A 17,045-nucleotide genomic window follows, 5' to 3' on the forward strand; every position below is an offset into this window, starting at 1 on the left:
TGTCACTCAGAGCATTCTTTAGTCTTAAGTGGAAAATGATAGAGTGGGCAGAGACTGATATTTAGTGGCTGGAAGACTGCTCAGAGTCTACTTACATATCTTCCCCATTATGATATTATTACCAATGCAGTCATACCTCTGAGTTAAGATTATTTCCAGGAGACTATTAAAAGAATTATTAAAATTTAATTCAGTTAACATAAACATTATTAAGCCATTAAAGCTACGGTTTTTCCAGTAGTCATGTGTTGATGTGAGAGTTGGACTATAAAGAAAGCTGAGCACCAAAGAATTGATGCTTTTGAACTGTGGTGTTGGAGAAGACTTTGAGAGTCCCTTTGGCAGCAAAGAGATCAAACCAGTCAATCCTAAAGGAGATCAGTCCTGAATATCCATTGGCAGGACTGATGCTGAAGCTGAAACTCCAACATTTTGGCCACCTGATGCGAAGAACTGACTCATTGGAAAAGATCCTGATGCTGGGAAAGATTGAAGGCAGGAAGAGAAAGGGACGACAGAGGATGAGATGGTTGGATGGCATCACCGACTTGATGGACAGTTTGAGCAAGCTCGGGGAGTTGGTGATGGACAGGGAAACCTGGCACGCTACAGTCCATGGGGTCGCAAAAAGTCAGACATGACTGAGCGACTGAACCTAACTGATTCTTGTGAGTTCTTCATGACCAAATGTTGCATAAGGGTAGGAAGGTTTCAAAAGGGAGATAAAATCAAAGACAATCATGGGCCATAGATAGGAATTCCAGGATTCCAAAGCAAATTAAGTATTAGAGAGAGCTCTGAATATTTATTAAAATGTCAGTAGTAAAGAATAGCGGAGAAGGCAATGGTAACCCACTCAAGTGCTCTTGCCTGGAAAATCCCATGGACGTTGGAGCCTGAGAGGCTGCAGTCCATGGGGTCGCAAAGATTCGGACACGACTGAGGGACTTCACTTTCACTTTTCACTTTCGTGCATTGGAGAAGGAAATGGCAACCCACTCCAGTGTTCTCGCCTGAAGAATCCCAGGGACGGCGGAGCTTGGTGGGCTGCCCTCTATGGGGTCATACAGAGTCGGACATGACTTAAGCGACTTAGCAGCAGCAGTAAAGAATAGAGAAAATGTATAGAAAGAAACTGCAGTTGAGATTCTTTTTTATTTTTATTCTTTTCTTTATTAAAATTATTTATTTTGACACAAAATGCTTATTACACTTTTAAAACACAAAGAACCATGAAGAAGATTTATTTTTCCTTACTCAATTATTTTTTATTTTTTAAGGAATAGTTACTTTACAGAATGCTCTGGCTTCTCTCTGCCCTTCACTCACTAGAGGAGTGGGTAGTCTTCTGATTATTTGGAAGGAAATATTGCACACATATAGCTTAGTTCCTTCTCTTTCTCTTGGCAATGATTTTTATGTTGATAAAGATATTTTGCATTTTTCTTCTGGAGTCACTCTGCCTTTCTAGGGGCCCTGCTCCAGTTCAGCCTGTTGAGTATAAATGTGTATTTAATTCTTAAGTTCACTGTTAAGACTGTCATTTGCCCACTGATAAAAACTACAGAGAGAAGTAAGTCAGAAAGAAAAACATCAGTACAGTATATTAATGCACATATATGGAATTTAGAATGATGGTAACGATGACCCTATATGCAAGACAGCAAAAGAGATACAGATGTAAAGAACAGACTGTTGGATTCTGTGGGAGAAGGTGAGGGTGGGATGATTTGAGAGAATAGCATTGAAGCATGTATATTATCATATGTGAAATAGATTGCCAGTCCAGGTTTGATGCATGAGGCAGGGTGCTCAGGGCTGGTGCACTGTGATGACCCTGAGGGATGGGATGGGGAGGGAGGTGGGAGGGAGGGTCAGGAAGGGGAACATATGTACACCCATGGCTGATTCATGTCAATGTATGGCAAAAACCACTACAATATTGTAAAGTAATTAGCCTCCAATTAAAATAAAAAATAAATAAATTTTAAAAAATAAAAAAAACAAAAACCTGTCCTCTGTCCATGGAATTCTTCAGGCAAGAATACTGGAGTGGGTAGCCCTTTCCTTCCCCAGGGATCTTCCCAACTCAGGGTCTCCTGCATTGCAGGTAGATTCTTTACTGTCTGCTCATCAGGGAAGCTCTCTCTTATATTATTAGCTTTTAAGTAAAGGCAGTGGTTTGGTTTCTATCTTCCTTATGCCTTTCTTTGGTTTTTCAATAAATTTCACCCCAGAAACTGGGACCATCTGGTAAATTTAAAACTAAACCTCTATGAAATGAAACTATACTTACCAAAATATGCTTTTCTCAGAAAAATTACTATTTAGATATTAGTCTTTTTTATTTTCCTTCCCTTTGTTGACTTTTTTTTTTTTTAACAAAAAATGGATACCAATTTTTTCATTGATTTGGTAACTTTAGAATACAAGGCAGAAAATACCCTGTAACAAATAATGCTTTTCCTTCTAAAATTTTCACTGAAGGATAATTTTGTTGGATACAATTTATTAATACTCATTATGATACAGGAAAACATTTCATAATTAAACTCTTTTCTACAAAGCCAGGAATATTTCTAAAACCATTAGTTTCTGGCAGATTGAGGGGTTTTTCAACATTTTATATCAAGCTTGAGGTGTCCCTGGACTGACAGTTGAATCAAGGGATAGTCCTATTATTTCCATCCCCAGTGATCTAAAAATAGTAAGCAGGAAGTAGGCAGTCATTCAAAATCAAATATTTCAACACACAATAGAAACTTGTAGTGAGGACTGACAAATACAGATTTACACAAACTTGAAAGGATTCATATATTGACAGACCTATGTGCTAGTGGACTATAGTATAATTTAATTTCATTTAAATTGCACAGCTGGGGGCTGGTAGGAGGAGTATGGAAACCATAAAAGTAATGTAACTTAATAAACTAATTCTGATTATATCAATTAATGACTGATAGTTCCTAGAATTTCCCCATAGTAACATATAATTATCTTGCATAGGTAGTGATATTCTATATATTTGGAAATGCTATTGTTGGTATTAATACATCAAACCTAATAGGAAAGACTTGAGGGGAAATATATTAGTTTCTGTCTACTTATCCAAACTATTTTCCAATAGTATCTTATAAATCTCCTTCTACAGGCTCAGTAATCAACTGATCTATTTATCACCACACAGTCTCTTTCATTCCTTTGCGCCTCTTTCACACCTTTTCTTCTTGGAAAACTCCTCCCTCTTTTCTCCTCCTTTTAAAGCCTCCTTATCTTTATTTTACTTTAATTAGGTCCCATTTGTTTATTTTTGCTTTTATTTTCCATATTCTAGGAGGTGGGTCATAGAGGATCCTGCTGTGGTTTATGTCAGAGTGTTTGGCCTATGTTTTTCTCTAGGAGTTTAACAGCTTCTGGTCTTATATCTAGATATTTAGTCCATTTTGAGTTTATTTTTGTGTATGGTGTTAGAAAGTGTTCTAGTTTCATTCTTTTATGTGGTTGACCTGTTTTCCCAGCACCACTTGTTAAAGAGATTGTCTTTTCTCTATTGTATATTCTTGCCTCCTTTGTCAAAGATAAGGTGTCAGCTTCTGCACAACAAAGGAAACTATAAGCAAGGTGAAAAGACAGCCTTCAGAATGGGAGAAAATAATAGCAAATGAAGAAACGGACAAAGAATTAATCTCAAAAATATACAAGCAACTCCTGCAGCTCAATTCCAGAAAAATAAAAAAGTGGGCCAAAGAACTAAACAGACATTTCTCCAAAGAAGACATACAGATGGCTAAAAAACACATGAAAAGATGCTCAACATCACTCATTATCAGAGAAATGCAAATCAAAATCACGATGAGGTACCATTACACACCAGTCAGGATGGCTGCTATGCAAAAGTCTACAAGCAATAAATGCTGGAGAGGGTGTGGAGAAAAGGGAACCCTCTTACACTGTTGGTGGGAATGCAAACTAGTGCAGCCACTATGGAGACCAGTGTGGGGATTCCTTAAAAAAACTGGAAATAGAACTGCCATATGACCCAGCAATCCCACTGCTGGGCATACACACTGAGGAAACTAGAATTGAAAGAGACGCGTGCACCCCAATGTTTATTGCAGCACTGTTTATAATAGCCGGGACATGGAAGCAACCTAGATGTCCATTGGCAGATGAATGGATAAGAAAGCTGTGGTACATATACACAATGAAATATTACTCAGCCATTAAAAAGAATACATTTGATTCAGTTCTAATGAGGTGGATGAAACTGAGCCTATTATACAGAGTGAAGTAAGCCAGAAAGAAAAGCACCAATACAGTATACTAATGCATATATATGGAATTTAGAAAGATGGTAACAATAACCCTGTATGCGAGACAGCAAAAGAGACACAGATGTATTGAACAGTCTTTTGGACTCAGTGGGAGAAGGCAAGGGTGGGATGATATGGGACAATGGCATTGAAACATGTAAATTATCATATGTGGAATGAATTACCAGTCCAGGTTTGATGCATGAGACAGGGTGCTCGGGGCTGGTGCACTGGGATGACCCAGAGAGATGGGATGGGAAAGGAAGTGGGACGGGATTCAGGATGGGGAACACATGTACACCCATGGTGGATTCAAGTCAATGTATGGCAAAACCAATACAATATTATAAAGTAAAATAAGTAAATAAATTAAAAAAAAAAAAAAACCAAACTTCCTTATCTAATTATCAAGACCTTCCTTCTCCACAAAGCTTTCTCAGACCATCTCAGGACATGCATCATTGCCCTCCTTTGAAGTCAAACAGTTTATTTGTTGTTGTTCAGTCCTATATGGTGTCCAACCCTTTACAGCCTTGAGGACTGCAACATTCCAGACTCCCCTGTCCTTCACTATCTCCCAGAGTTGACTCAAATTTATGTCCATTGAGTCAATGATGCTGTCTAACCATCTATCCTCTGCCAGCCCCTTCTCCTTTTGCCTTCAATCTTTCCAAGTATCAGGGTCTTTTGCAATGAGTTGGCTCTTCGTATCTGGTGGCCAAATTATCAGAGCTTCAGCTGCAGCGTTAGTTCTACCAGTGAATATTCACGGTTGATTTCCTTTAGGGTTGACTGGCTTGATCTCCTTGCTGTCCAAGGGACTCTCAAGAACCTTCTCAAGCACCACAATTTGAAAGCATCAATTCTTCAGGACTCAGCCTTCTTTATGGTCCAACTTTCACATCCATACTGGAAAACCCATAGCTTTGACTATACAGAGCTTTGTCAGCAAAGTGATGTTTATGATTTTTAATACACTGTATAGATTTGACAGTTTTCCTTCTAAGGAGCAAGCATGTTTAATCTCAAGGTAGCAATCACAGTCAGCAGTGATTTTTGGAGCCCAAGAAAAAAATCTATCACTGCCTTGACTTTGACTTTTTCCTCTTCTATTCATCATGAAGTGATTAGACCTGATGCCATGATCTTAGTTTTTTGAATTTTGAACCAACATTTCACTCTCTTCACTCACCCTCATCAAGAGGCTCTTTAGTTCCACTTTACTTTCTGCCACTAGAATGGTATCATCTACATATCTGAGGTTGTTGATATTTCTCCCAGCAATCTTGATTCTAGCTTCTGATTCATCCACCTGGCATTTCTCATGGTGTGGCATCATGGACTGAGTGGACATAAGTTTGAGTAAGCTCCAGGAGCAGGTGATGGACAGGGAAGCTTAGTGTGCTGTAGTCCATGGGGTCGCAAAGAATTGGACAAGACTGAATGACTGAACTGAACTGAACTCCGCATGTAAGATAAATAAACAGGGTGACGATATACAGCCTTGTCATACAGCTTTCCTAGTTTTTAACCATTTAGTTGTTCCATGTTTCATTCTAACTATTGCTTCTTGACCCACACACAGATTTCTCAGAAGACATGTAAGGTGGCCCGGTATTCCCATCTCTTTAAGAATTTTCCAGTTGGTTGTAATCCACACAGTCCAAGGTTTACTGTAGTCAATGAAGCAAAAGTTTTCCTAGAATTCCATTGCTTTTTCTATGATCCAACAAATGTTGGCAATTTGATCTCTGGTTCCTCTGCCTTTTCTAAATCAAGCTTGTACATCTGGAAGTTCTCAGTTCATACACTGCTGAAGCCTACCTTGAAGGATTTTAGCATAACCTTTCTAGCATATGAAGTGAGTGCAATTGTATGGTAATTTGAACATGCTTTAGCATTGCATTTGGGATTGGAATGAAAACTGACTTTTTCCAGTACTCTAGCCACTAGTGGGTTTTCCAAATTTGCTGACATATTGAGTGCAGCACTTTAACAGCATCATCTTTGAGGATTTTAAATAGCTCAGCTGGAATTATGTCCCCTCCACTAACTTTGTTCATAGTAATGCTTCCCAAGGCCCACTTAACTTCACTCTCTAGGATGTCTGACTCTAGGTGAGTGACCACACCAACATGCTTCTCTGGGTCACTATTCTACCTAAAAACAAATTATGTGAGTGACTCAATAAAATGGTTTTGTATAATTCATCTGTGTATTCTTGCCACCTCTTCTTAATCTCTTCTGCTTCTGTTAGGTCCTCACTGTTTCTACCCTTTAATGTGCCCATACTTGCATGAAATGCTCCCTTGATAACTCCAGTTTTCTTGAAGAGACATCTAGTCTTTCACATTCTATTATTTTTCTCTGTTTGTTTGCATTGTTCGTTTTAAGAAGGCCTTCTTATCTCTCCTTGCTATTCTCTGGAACTCTGCATTCAGTTGGGTGTATCTTCCCCTTTGTCCCTTGCCTTTCACTTTTCTTCTTTCCTTAGCTATTTGTAAAACCTTCTCACACAACCACTTTGCCTTCTTGCATTTTTTTTTTTTTTTTAGGATAGTTTTGGTCATTGCCTCCTGTGCAACATCATGAACTATCATCTATAGTTCTTCAGGCACTCTGTCTAGCAGATCTAATCCCTTGAATCTGTTCATCACCTACACCATATAGAATCCTTGTTTTTATCAGTTAGAAAAAGCATAAAGATTTTGACCTAGGAAGTTTTGTTGCTGCTGTTGTTCAGTAACTCAGTTGTGTCTGACTCTTTGTGACCCCATGGACTGAGGCACATCAATATTCCCTGTCCTTCATCATTTCCCAGAGCTTGCCCAAACTCATCTCCATTGAGTCAGTGATGCCATCCAACCATCTCATTTTCTGTCATCCCCTTCTCCTCCTACCTTCAATCTTTCCCAGCATCAGGGTCTTTTTTAAGAAGTCAGATTTTGCATCAGGTGGCCAAAGTATTGGAGCTTCAGCTTCAGTATATTATACAATTTCTCATTTAATACACCAGACTAAAAAAGTAGATATTATTTTAATTTTACAGCTGAAGAAACTGAGGTTCAAGGAAGTGTTTCCAAAATATCCATTAATTGAATTGATGAAAATATAAGCATTTCATGACAAAAAAGTCCTTTAAAAATATCCCCACTAAATGGGTTGCATTTTGCAATTACAGAGAAATAATAAATATTACCTTTCATTCTGTGTAAATGGTGCATTTTGTACCTAAACTCTTCCAACACACGTATTTCTAACTAAAAACAAATTATGTGAGTGGCTCTTAGCCATATTTCATTTTTTCTCCAGAGTTCATGTTCAAGGACAAAAAGAGCAAACAGGCTGCATGTTTGCCCATCTGTTCGATTTCTTGTGAAAGACTTTTGAAGGTTTCTGTTTTTTAAAATATATCACTTTCCCTTCTGTTTTTTTAAAGTATTACATTATTGGCACTCAAATAATTTCTTCTAAAACTTTATAATTTTCTGCAACAAACTGTAAGCTACATTTGATAAATCTAGATTTGTTTTCTCTTTATCTCTAGATTTTTAAAAAGAGGCTTGCAAAGAGAAACAAAAGAAGAGAAAGATTAAATCAATTAAACCAGCCCTAAATAAAGACCCTGAATTTTTTCCAGTTACTTTCAAATTGGAAGGAAGGAATTTGTTTTGATACAATCATAAGAACAAAAGGCAAATGTTCTAAAAAGTTTGGTTTAAATAAAGATTTTTCTATCTTTGCAAAAACCTTATGACTTATTGCTTGATACCACAGAATGTATAATCTCTTTGGTTTATTGAACATCAATGTCTTTAGCAAGTCTTTATCATATATTGATCCAGCATCTAGATGCACTCTATTTGAGTTTCATTCTTTTGCATGTGAAAAATGAAAGAGTTAGTTTCTCAGTCATTTCCATCTCTTTGCAACTCCATGGACTGTAGCCCACTGGGCTCCTCTGTCCATGGAATTCTCCAGGCAAGAATACTGGAGTGGGTTGCCATTCCCTTTTCCAAGGGGTCTTCCTGACCCAAGGATTGAACTCAGGTATCCCACATTGCAGTCAGAGTCTTTACTATCTGAGTCACCATTTAAGTCTTTAAAGTCATTTCAAATAATTTTTTTCAGTGCTGTGAGACAGGGGTCCATTTTCATCTTTTTGCATGCAGAAAATCATTTTTCCAGCATCATTTATTGAAGAGACTATCCTTTCCATACTGACTGGTGTCAACACCCTCATTAAAGATTGCTTGACCATATAAGTGAGGGTTTATATTTAGGCTCTGTTCCATTGGCCTATGTGTCTTATTTTTGTGCCAATATTGTATTATTTTGATTACTATAGTTTTGAAATTTAGTCTAAAATAAGGAAGATTTATGCCTCAGCTGTTCTTTTTTTTTTTTTTTTTTTTGGTCTTTCTCAAGATTTTCCTCAGATATTCAAGGTGTATGGTGGTATCATATGAATTTTAAGGTTGTTTTTTATTTCTGTGAAAAATGTCATTGGAATTTTGATAGGGAACCTGCAGATCACTTCTGGTGATATGTACAGATTAACAATGTTAATCCTTCCAACCCAAGAACAATAGGATATCTTTCTATTTGTTTATGTCCTCTTCAGTTTCTTTCCTCAATGTCTTAGTTTTCAGCCAACAGATCATTCACTCCCTTGACTAATTATTTTTAAGTATTTTATTATTTTTGGTGCTGTTGAAAATGGGATTGCTTTCTTAATTTCTCTGATGGTTTGCTGTTATTATAATGATTTTGTTCATGTTGATCTTGTATCCTGCAAGTTTACTGAATTTGTTTACTAATTCTAACAGATATCTTTCTTAGTATTTAAGAATTTCCATATATAATATCTTGTCATCTACAAACAGAGACAATTTTACCTCTTCCTTTCCAATTTTAATGCCTTTTATGTCTCTGTCTTGCCTAATGTGTTCCTATATTGCTTTGAATAGAAATGACGAGAATGGACATCCTTGTGAGGTTCTTGATTTTAAAGAAAGTACTCTCAGATTTTCACCTTTGAGTATGATGCTATCTGTGGGCTTGTCATGTATGATTTTTATTATGTTGAGCTTGTTGTTTAGTTGTCAAGTCGTGTTCAGCTATTTTGTGACCCCATGGACTGTAGCCCACCAGGCACTTCTGTCTATAAGCATTGTCAGCAAAAACTTGGAGTGGGTTGCCATTTCCTTCTGGAAAGGATACTATTGATTGAACTCTCATCTCCAGCATTGGTAGATGGATTCTTTACCAAAGAGCCATCAAGGAAGCCCTATGTTGAGTTACATTCCTTCTATACTTCATTTGTTGAGGGGATGTTGAATTTTGTCAAATACACACATATCTCATTCCTTGATGTTTTGCAAATACTGCACTTCTTAAAAATTGAAGGTCTATGAGCAAGGTTATAAGTATCAAGTTTTCAACACCATGTGCTCATTTTGTGTCTCTCTGATACACTTTGCCAATTTTCACAATATTTCAAGCTTTTTCATTATGATGATATTTATTATGATGATCCGTGATCCGTGATCTTTGATGATATTTCTTCAAAAAGATTATGATTCACTGATGGCTCAGATGAGAGCCTCTTTTAGCAATAAAGTATTATTTTTTTTAATTAAGGTAAGTACACTTTTAAAGGTATAATTCTATTGCATACCTAATAGACTATAATATAAAGATAACTTTTATATGTACAGGGAAACCAAAGAATTTGTGTGAATTGATTTAAGATATTCACATCATTATGGTGATGTGGCACTGAGCTTATAATATTTTTATTGAGAGCCTATGACATTTATCCTGAGAAATCAGGGTAATCGGAAATTAATTAAATTTGGGAAAAATCAGAAAGAGGATGAGAGGTACATGTCTATTCCAAGGCCTTATTCTTACGAAGTTTATACTTCTCAAAAATTGACTTATTTTAATTTCCTCTTTCATTATCTCAATTTATTTTACAAATAGTTACCCTCATAGCTCAGTTGGTAAAGAATCCGCCTGTAATGCAGGAGACCCCATTTTGATTTCTGTGTTGGGAAGATCTGCTGGAGAAGGGATAGGCTACCCACTTCAGGATTCTTGGGCTTCCCTCGTGGCTCAGCTGGTAAAGAATCCACCTGCAATGTGGGAGACCTGGATTCGATCCCTAGGTTGGGAAGATCACCCGGAGAAGGGAAAGATTCCAGTATTCTGGCCTAGAGAATTCCATGGGCTGTATAGTTCATGGGTCGCAAAGATTTGGACATGACTGAGGGACTTTCACTTTCACAGAATAATAGTCATAGCATTTAAGTCAAACTACAAACTTCCAGGCCTAAAACTACTAAATTTTTAAAACATTTTGTATAATTTCTCAACTCCTTATGATAACCTATAGAACTATACATTATCTAGTATGAACCCAGCTCTCCAGCCTGTTTTGCTCTTTCCCTTGCCAATACCAGATCTTCAGTCATGCTGGCCTTTCTTCATTTTCTTGAATATGACATGTTATTTTTCACTTTGGAGACATTTTTGAATGTTTGCCCCCACTTTCCTTCAAATGCTGTTAACCCAGGTTTTAGTTCAGCTGGTTCCTGTTCTTTATGAAGTGAACTGAAGTGAAAGTCACTCAGTCGTGTCCAACTCTTTGTGACCCCATGGACTATACAGTACATGGAATTCTCCAGGCCAGAATACTAGAGTGAATAGCCTTTCCCTTCTCCAGGGGATCTTCCCAACCCAGGGATTGAACCCAGCTCTCCCACATTGCAGGCAAATTCTTTACCAGCTGAGCCACAAGGGAAGCCCTGTTCTTTATAAGCGGTCCCATAACTCAGTGACTGGCATCACCAGTCATTCAGTTCTGCAAACCAGAAATCTGGTTTCATCTTTTGAAGTCCTCTTCTCTTATGTCTCTCAGGTCCGATTCAGCATCACATTCTTAATTTACCATCTAAATATTTCTTGACGTTCTTTTCTCTCCACTGCCACTATCTAGCCATCCTTTTCTTAAATGACTAAATTCTCTTATTTTACTAATATTATTATATACAAAACACCACAGACTCACAATTTAAAGTCAGACTTTATTGTTTATAACAAATGCATTGCAGGATGGATGCAAGGAGACTAATCACAAGCCAGGGCCTGGGAACAACTCATAGCAGTTTTGTAACATATCAGAATCACCTGCTTTCTTTTATATAAAATTGTATCCAGAGAACCCTTTTAAGAGAGGAGTTGAGTAAACCATGATAATAAGGTCTATACCCACTCCCAGGGAAGGGAAAGGAAGATGAACATTATGAATTTAAGGTTGCAAATGTCAAAAAGGATATTTGAAAGGCTTTCTGTTATTGGATAACAGTATTTGACAGGAAGGATATTTGTCTAGAGTTTAAAGATCTTGTCCAGGAAAATACAACATGAAAGATCTCTACTGAAACTGTTACTATTAGAATACCTGACTAACATAACTTCCTATTCTTTTGGTTATGAAGGGGCTCATTGCAATATCAGCATCTACTTTAGCCCTTTCTCTAATCATTCTATTCTCTATATGCATCCAGAGTGATGTTTTCAAATTAGAAAACCACTACCAGCACTACCACCTTTCCAAAATCCAGCAGTGGATTACCACTTATCTTAAGATAAAAGGCCAAAATTCTTCACAGGATGGTTACACTTGTCTGCATCTGAAGCCTCATCTCCCAGACTCTCCTCTCTAATCTTTAGTTACTCAAACTCACCCAGATCCTTCACCCAGCTATGAAATTCTGCCTCTTCTACTTGGAAGGTTCTTTTCTCACCTCTTTCCCTAACTAACACAAATTTATCATTCAAATCTCAGTTCAAAGGCCACTTCTACAAAGATATTTATCCAGGATTAGTCAAATTTCCCTCTTATTGTCATGACTTTCTATACTTTTCTTCTTACCACTCATCATAATACTATGAGATAGTATTCTATTTTGGTCTTATTGAATCCTTAGTCTCAGAACAGAGTCGGGTACATACTTTTTAAGAACTCAATCTGAAAGTGAAAGTCACTCAGTCCTGTGCAACTCTTTGTGATCCCCTGGACTATACAGTCCATGGAATTCTTCAGGTCAGAATACTGGAGTGGGTAGTCTTTCCCTTCTCCAGGGGATCTTCCCAACCCAGGGATTGAACCTGGGTCTCCTGCAATGCAGGCGGATTCTTTACCAGCTGAGTCACAAGGGAAGTCCAAGAATCTGGAGTGGGTAGCCTATCCCTTCTCCAGTAGATCTTCCCAATCCAGAAATTGAATCGGCGTCTCCTGCATTGCAGGTGTAATCTTTACCAACTGAGCTATCAGGGAATCCAGTAAATCAGTTGAGGAAGTAAAACAGTACAAATAGGATACACATTGTTTTGGAACACAGGCAAGAAAAATGAAGAGGATACAGGAAAGGAAGTGCAAGGAATTAAGAAATATTTTGAATAAAAATTAGTAGATTTAAGGTTTATGTGGGTGAATAGGGCAAGTTAAGAGAAAGGGGAAAAAATCAAGGAAATATCCCAGGTTTTTAAGTAAGTGGTGAAACAGAGCAGCATGGAGTATCAAAAGGTTTGTTGAAGGCAAAATTGAAGGTCTCATTCTGGATATGTCAGGTATGAGATATCTGTGAAATACTAAAGTAGAGATGTGAAGCATCTGTTGTAAATGTGAAGGTGAAGAAGAGATCTGGTTGGCAGATTCAGGTCTCTATGCCAATGTGTTTTAAATCCATGGAAATGATTGCAATCACTTTGAGAGAGGTTAGAAAGACAGGGAATTAGATCCAACTGAGTTCTTAGGTGAAACAGAAGCTAATCCAATTAAAAAAACAAAACAAAACAAACAAACCTGAAAAAGAGCAATCAGTAAGAGAGAAGGAAAATAAGGAGAGAGTAGAATCATAGAGACCAAAGGAAGAGAGGAAGTGAGAGTGTCTCTCCATATTGAATAATGTAGTGAAACAGAGCAAGATGAGGATAAAGGAGTACATAGTATTAGTAACAAAAATATTTTTGATTATGCTGACAAGAGCAGATTAAACAAAGTAATGATGGAAACTGAAGTAAGGAGATGAAAAATGACTGGTGTTGAGGATGTTGAGACTGTGTCATGAAAACTTAGGAGTTTGACAAGGAAGAGAAAAATTGAGGGCCATGTGTTTTATCTAGCTGAGAGAGGGGACTGATTTTTCAGAAAAAAAAGATTGTTAAGTCAGAAAAAAAGCAATAATCTAAGAAATAAAGTCCTCAAAAAGGTGAAAATGGAGGGCATGTACTTTGGTAAAATGAAGTGCTCTATGCTCATTATCATAGGATGAGAGAAGAAAATGATAGGGGCAAGTATAGATACAAGATTTATGGGTTAAAAGAGAATTTCCAAGATATGGCTTTTATTTTCTTATTTAATCATGAAAATAAAACAACTGAGAGTTATAAGAATACCTTGATGAGAGACTTAATAAATTTCAAATTTACAGTCAAAGTGAAGGAGAATAAATAGCTAAAAGATCAGGAAGAAAATCTGAGTATAGGGTGCCATGAGAGCCCTACCTAAACATACACCCATATTAGGGGTTAGGAGATGGAACAAAAGCCGTACAACATCATCATGTTAAAGCTATTGGAAAGAGAAAGAAAAAGAAGAAGAATATAAAGTAGGAGAAGATACTTGCAAGCTCAAGAGAATTAAGAATTATAGACTACATAATTTGTTTCTTTTATTTTTTAACTTCTTAATCATGAAAGGGTCTTTACATTGTGAAAAATACCCGTGTTATAGCTGTATGACTGTATAGGAATCATCATTAAATCAGTTATGCTGTGCTTCTGTTAGAAACATTTTATATAAGAAATACAGATGTGGATTAGAGATACATAGCTGGGCAAATGGTGTTAATGGCAACAAACATATTTTTCAACATGCCTTTCTGAGTTCCTAGAAATTCTTTTGACAAATAACATAATGAGAATCTTCAAAATGAAACAAAATGTTGACTGTACTTATAATTATCATTTTTTATGCTTTTCTGAGTTGTTCAAGCTGATTACTTAGTATAGCTTTTACCAAAGTTAATGAATTATGAAGTTATATATTACATATATAATAAAATAAACTTTATTTCTCTGGATATATATACATATATTTAATTTACATTTTATAATTTAGATTCAGTATGAATTGCAATAAATGGATCCTCAGCGGAGTTACTAATAGAAAAATAAGCATTACCATCACAAGAAACATTGATTTGAATTCCTGTACAATTGTCACCAATTTTATCTCCAGAAATAACATCACAATATGTACCAGAAGGAAGACCAGTTTGCAAAGTTGCAGATAATGCCCTGTAAAATGAAATTTAAGATTTAACTTGAATTTTCCACAAGTAAAATCAAGATTAGAGACTGTCTCTAAAATAGTTTAATTGTGTGCTATAGAACTCTAAGCAGACAAGATCTCAATTAAAATAAAATTCAAACACAAAGACCTCTTCAGTGGATGTAACCAGTTTTCTCAGAGCCAACAAAATTCTAATAGAGGACTTCAGAGTTTCCTAGTCAATAATAAATTTTATAAAAAAAAAAATAAGGTTGAAGTGTAGCAGTGAAGATTTGAGTGACTTGTGTCCCTTAGAGAAAATTACTACCTTTGGTTAACACAAATATTTTTAATTTGCCTTTGTCTGAAATTAAGAAGATACTTATTACTTTCAAGAATTTAAATTTGATTATTTCTTCAAAAATTGTTTTAAAGAAATTAAAATAAATTGAGGTTGCAGATAAAAATAATCTCACATTTCTATAAAGAAGTATACAGTTTCAAAATATAAAGATGTTTCATAAACTTGTTTCTCCCATCTACAAAAGACAGACATCAAAGGACTAGCAATAAATTCTTGGGGAAGATAAGTATATACTTTATTTATTTTTTTTGTCACTGAAATATATGTTAGCCTAGAGTGAGCTAAGAAGAGTGGAAGTTGGCCTTGGATTAAGACATTGCAACTGCTTGCAATGAGGTCTTCTGAGCTATAGTTCTATACATAAGGGAAACAGTATACTGGAGGCAAAGAATTGTAAGTATCATAAATGAAAATCAGTGTAAGATATCTCAGAACTAAAACTCAAAAATCTCCTGAGGTGATTAAATGACCTTTATATGTATTATATGTATTCATTATATATCTGCTTTAAAAAGTGTTTGTCACAAAGAGACAGTAAAGTTTAAAAGAAGATAAAAAAACCAGATAGTAGAGTAGGTGAAAAAAGTTATAGAAAAAGATATTTCATACTAGAGGGAATATTTTTCCATTATTGATTTAGAATTCCTATAAGACATTCTTCTAGAAATTTCACAAAGTTTTTATTAACTATAGTGTGTATTTTATATGTGGGGCATATACATGTGCATCATATCTGCCAAAGTTTTGCAAGAGTGCACAAAAAATAACTCCACTTAGAAAAGAAAGCACTTATAAACAGGGGTCAAAAGAATAACAGTCATCATCATCATTCTTCTTCTGGTTTTTTATGATCATTATGTTTTCTTTTTTTTAATTTTTTAATTTTTTTTAATTTATTTTATTTTTTTTTATTAGTTGGAGGCTAATTACTTCACAACATTTCAGTGGGTTTTGTCATACATTGACATGAATCAGTCATAGAGCATTATGTTTTCTTAATCTGCCATCTAAAGAATTTTTCAGAGATGAAAAAATAAATGAGCAGGAAAAGAATAAACCAAGAATATTACCATAAAATATCATTTTTAACTGATATTTACTTACCAGTCATCATTGTTGAAAACAATGAATCCTTTGTTTCCTCTTCCAAAAGCTACTTGGTTACTACCATTATCCCACCAGTTTGTAAAAGGTTGGCCATCAACCACATTACGGAATATAACCATGTTCCTAAAAACAAAAGAGCATGTGAAATAATGATGAATGCTTCAACAGTTTAAAACAAAATGTTAAGAAAGTTTATTACTAGAGGATATGTCTAAATAAGTATTCCTACCTTATTTGACGCCATCGATGTTCACAGACCCAGCCATTGCCACAAGTAGTATCTGGATTAATAGTAACTTCTTTAATTACTCCATTATTATTTGGTGGCCCAATCCAATCATTAACATCCTCAATTACCAAAAAAATAAGTAAATTTTAAAAGTTCATATTTATTTTTTAATTGGAGGAAAACTGCTTTACAATGTTGTGTTGGCTTCTGCTGCATAAAAATATGAATCAGCCGCAAGTATACACATGCCTCCTCACTCCTCAAAGCCCTACCCTCCAATACCACCCTTTCACATTGTCACAGAGCAATAGGTTGAGTTCCCTGAGTAATACAGCAACTGCCCACTAGCTATCTATTTTACATATGGTGATGTATGTTTCAATGTTACTCTCAATTTTTCCTCCTCTCCTTCCCCTGCTGTGTCCACAAGTCTGTTCTTTACGTCTCTATTCCTACCCTGCAAATAGGTTCAAACATACCATTTTTCTAGATTCCATATATATGCATTAATACATTTATTTTTCTCTGACTTACTTCATTGTACATAACAGGCTTTAGGTTCATCCATCTCAGTTCAACTGACTCAAATTCATTCCTTTTTATGCCTGAGCAATATTCTATTGTGTATATGTACAACAACTTTATCCATTCATATGTCACTGGACATCTAGGTTGCTTCCATGTCCT

General features: G+C 36.0%; 1 protein-coding gene across 4 annotated transcripts in view; it reads right to left on the reverse strand.

Moving 5' to 3' along the window:
* Positions 1 to 11,408: 11,408 nt before the first annotated feature.
* The window catches only part of LOC136148309 (alpha-amylase 2B-like), a 60,969-nt gene continuing 55,332 nt past the window's right edge, over positions 11,409 to 17,045 (reverse strand). For all 4 annotated transcript variants that reach the window (XM_065907828.1, XM_065907836.1, XM_065907843.1 and 1 more), the window contains exons 9-11: positions 16,359 to 16,477; positions 16,127 to 16,252; positions 11,409 to 14,684 (exon numbers count right to left, since the gene is read on the reverse strand). In XM_065907828.1, coding sequence (XP_065763900.1) covers positions 14,495 to 14,684; positions 16,127 to 16,252; positions 16,359 to 16,477 — 435 coding nt within the window. In that variant the 3' untranslated portion in view covers positions 11,409 to 14,494. The remainder of the gene's footprint in view (positions 14,685 to 16,126; positions 16,253 to 16,358; positions 16,478 to 17,045) is intronic.

The sequence above is a fragment of the Muntiacus reevesi genome, chromosome 1 (assembly GCF_963930625.1).
Source record: "Muntiacus reevesi chromosome 1, mMunRee1.1, whole genome shotgun sequence".
In the NCBI taxonomy this organism is placed as follows: Eukaryota; Metazoa; Chordata; class Mammalia; order Artiodactyla; family Cervidae; genus Muntiacus; species Muntiacus reevesi.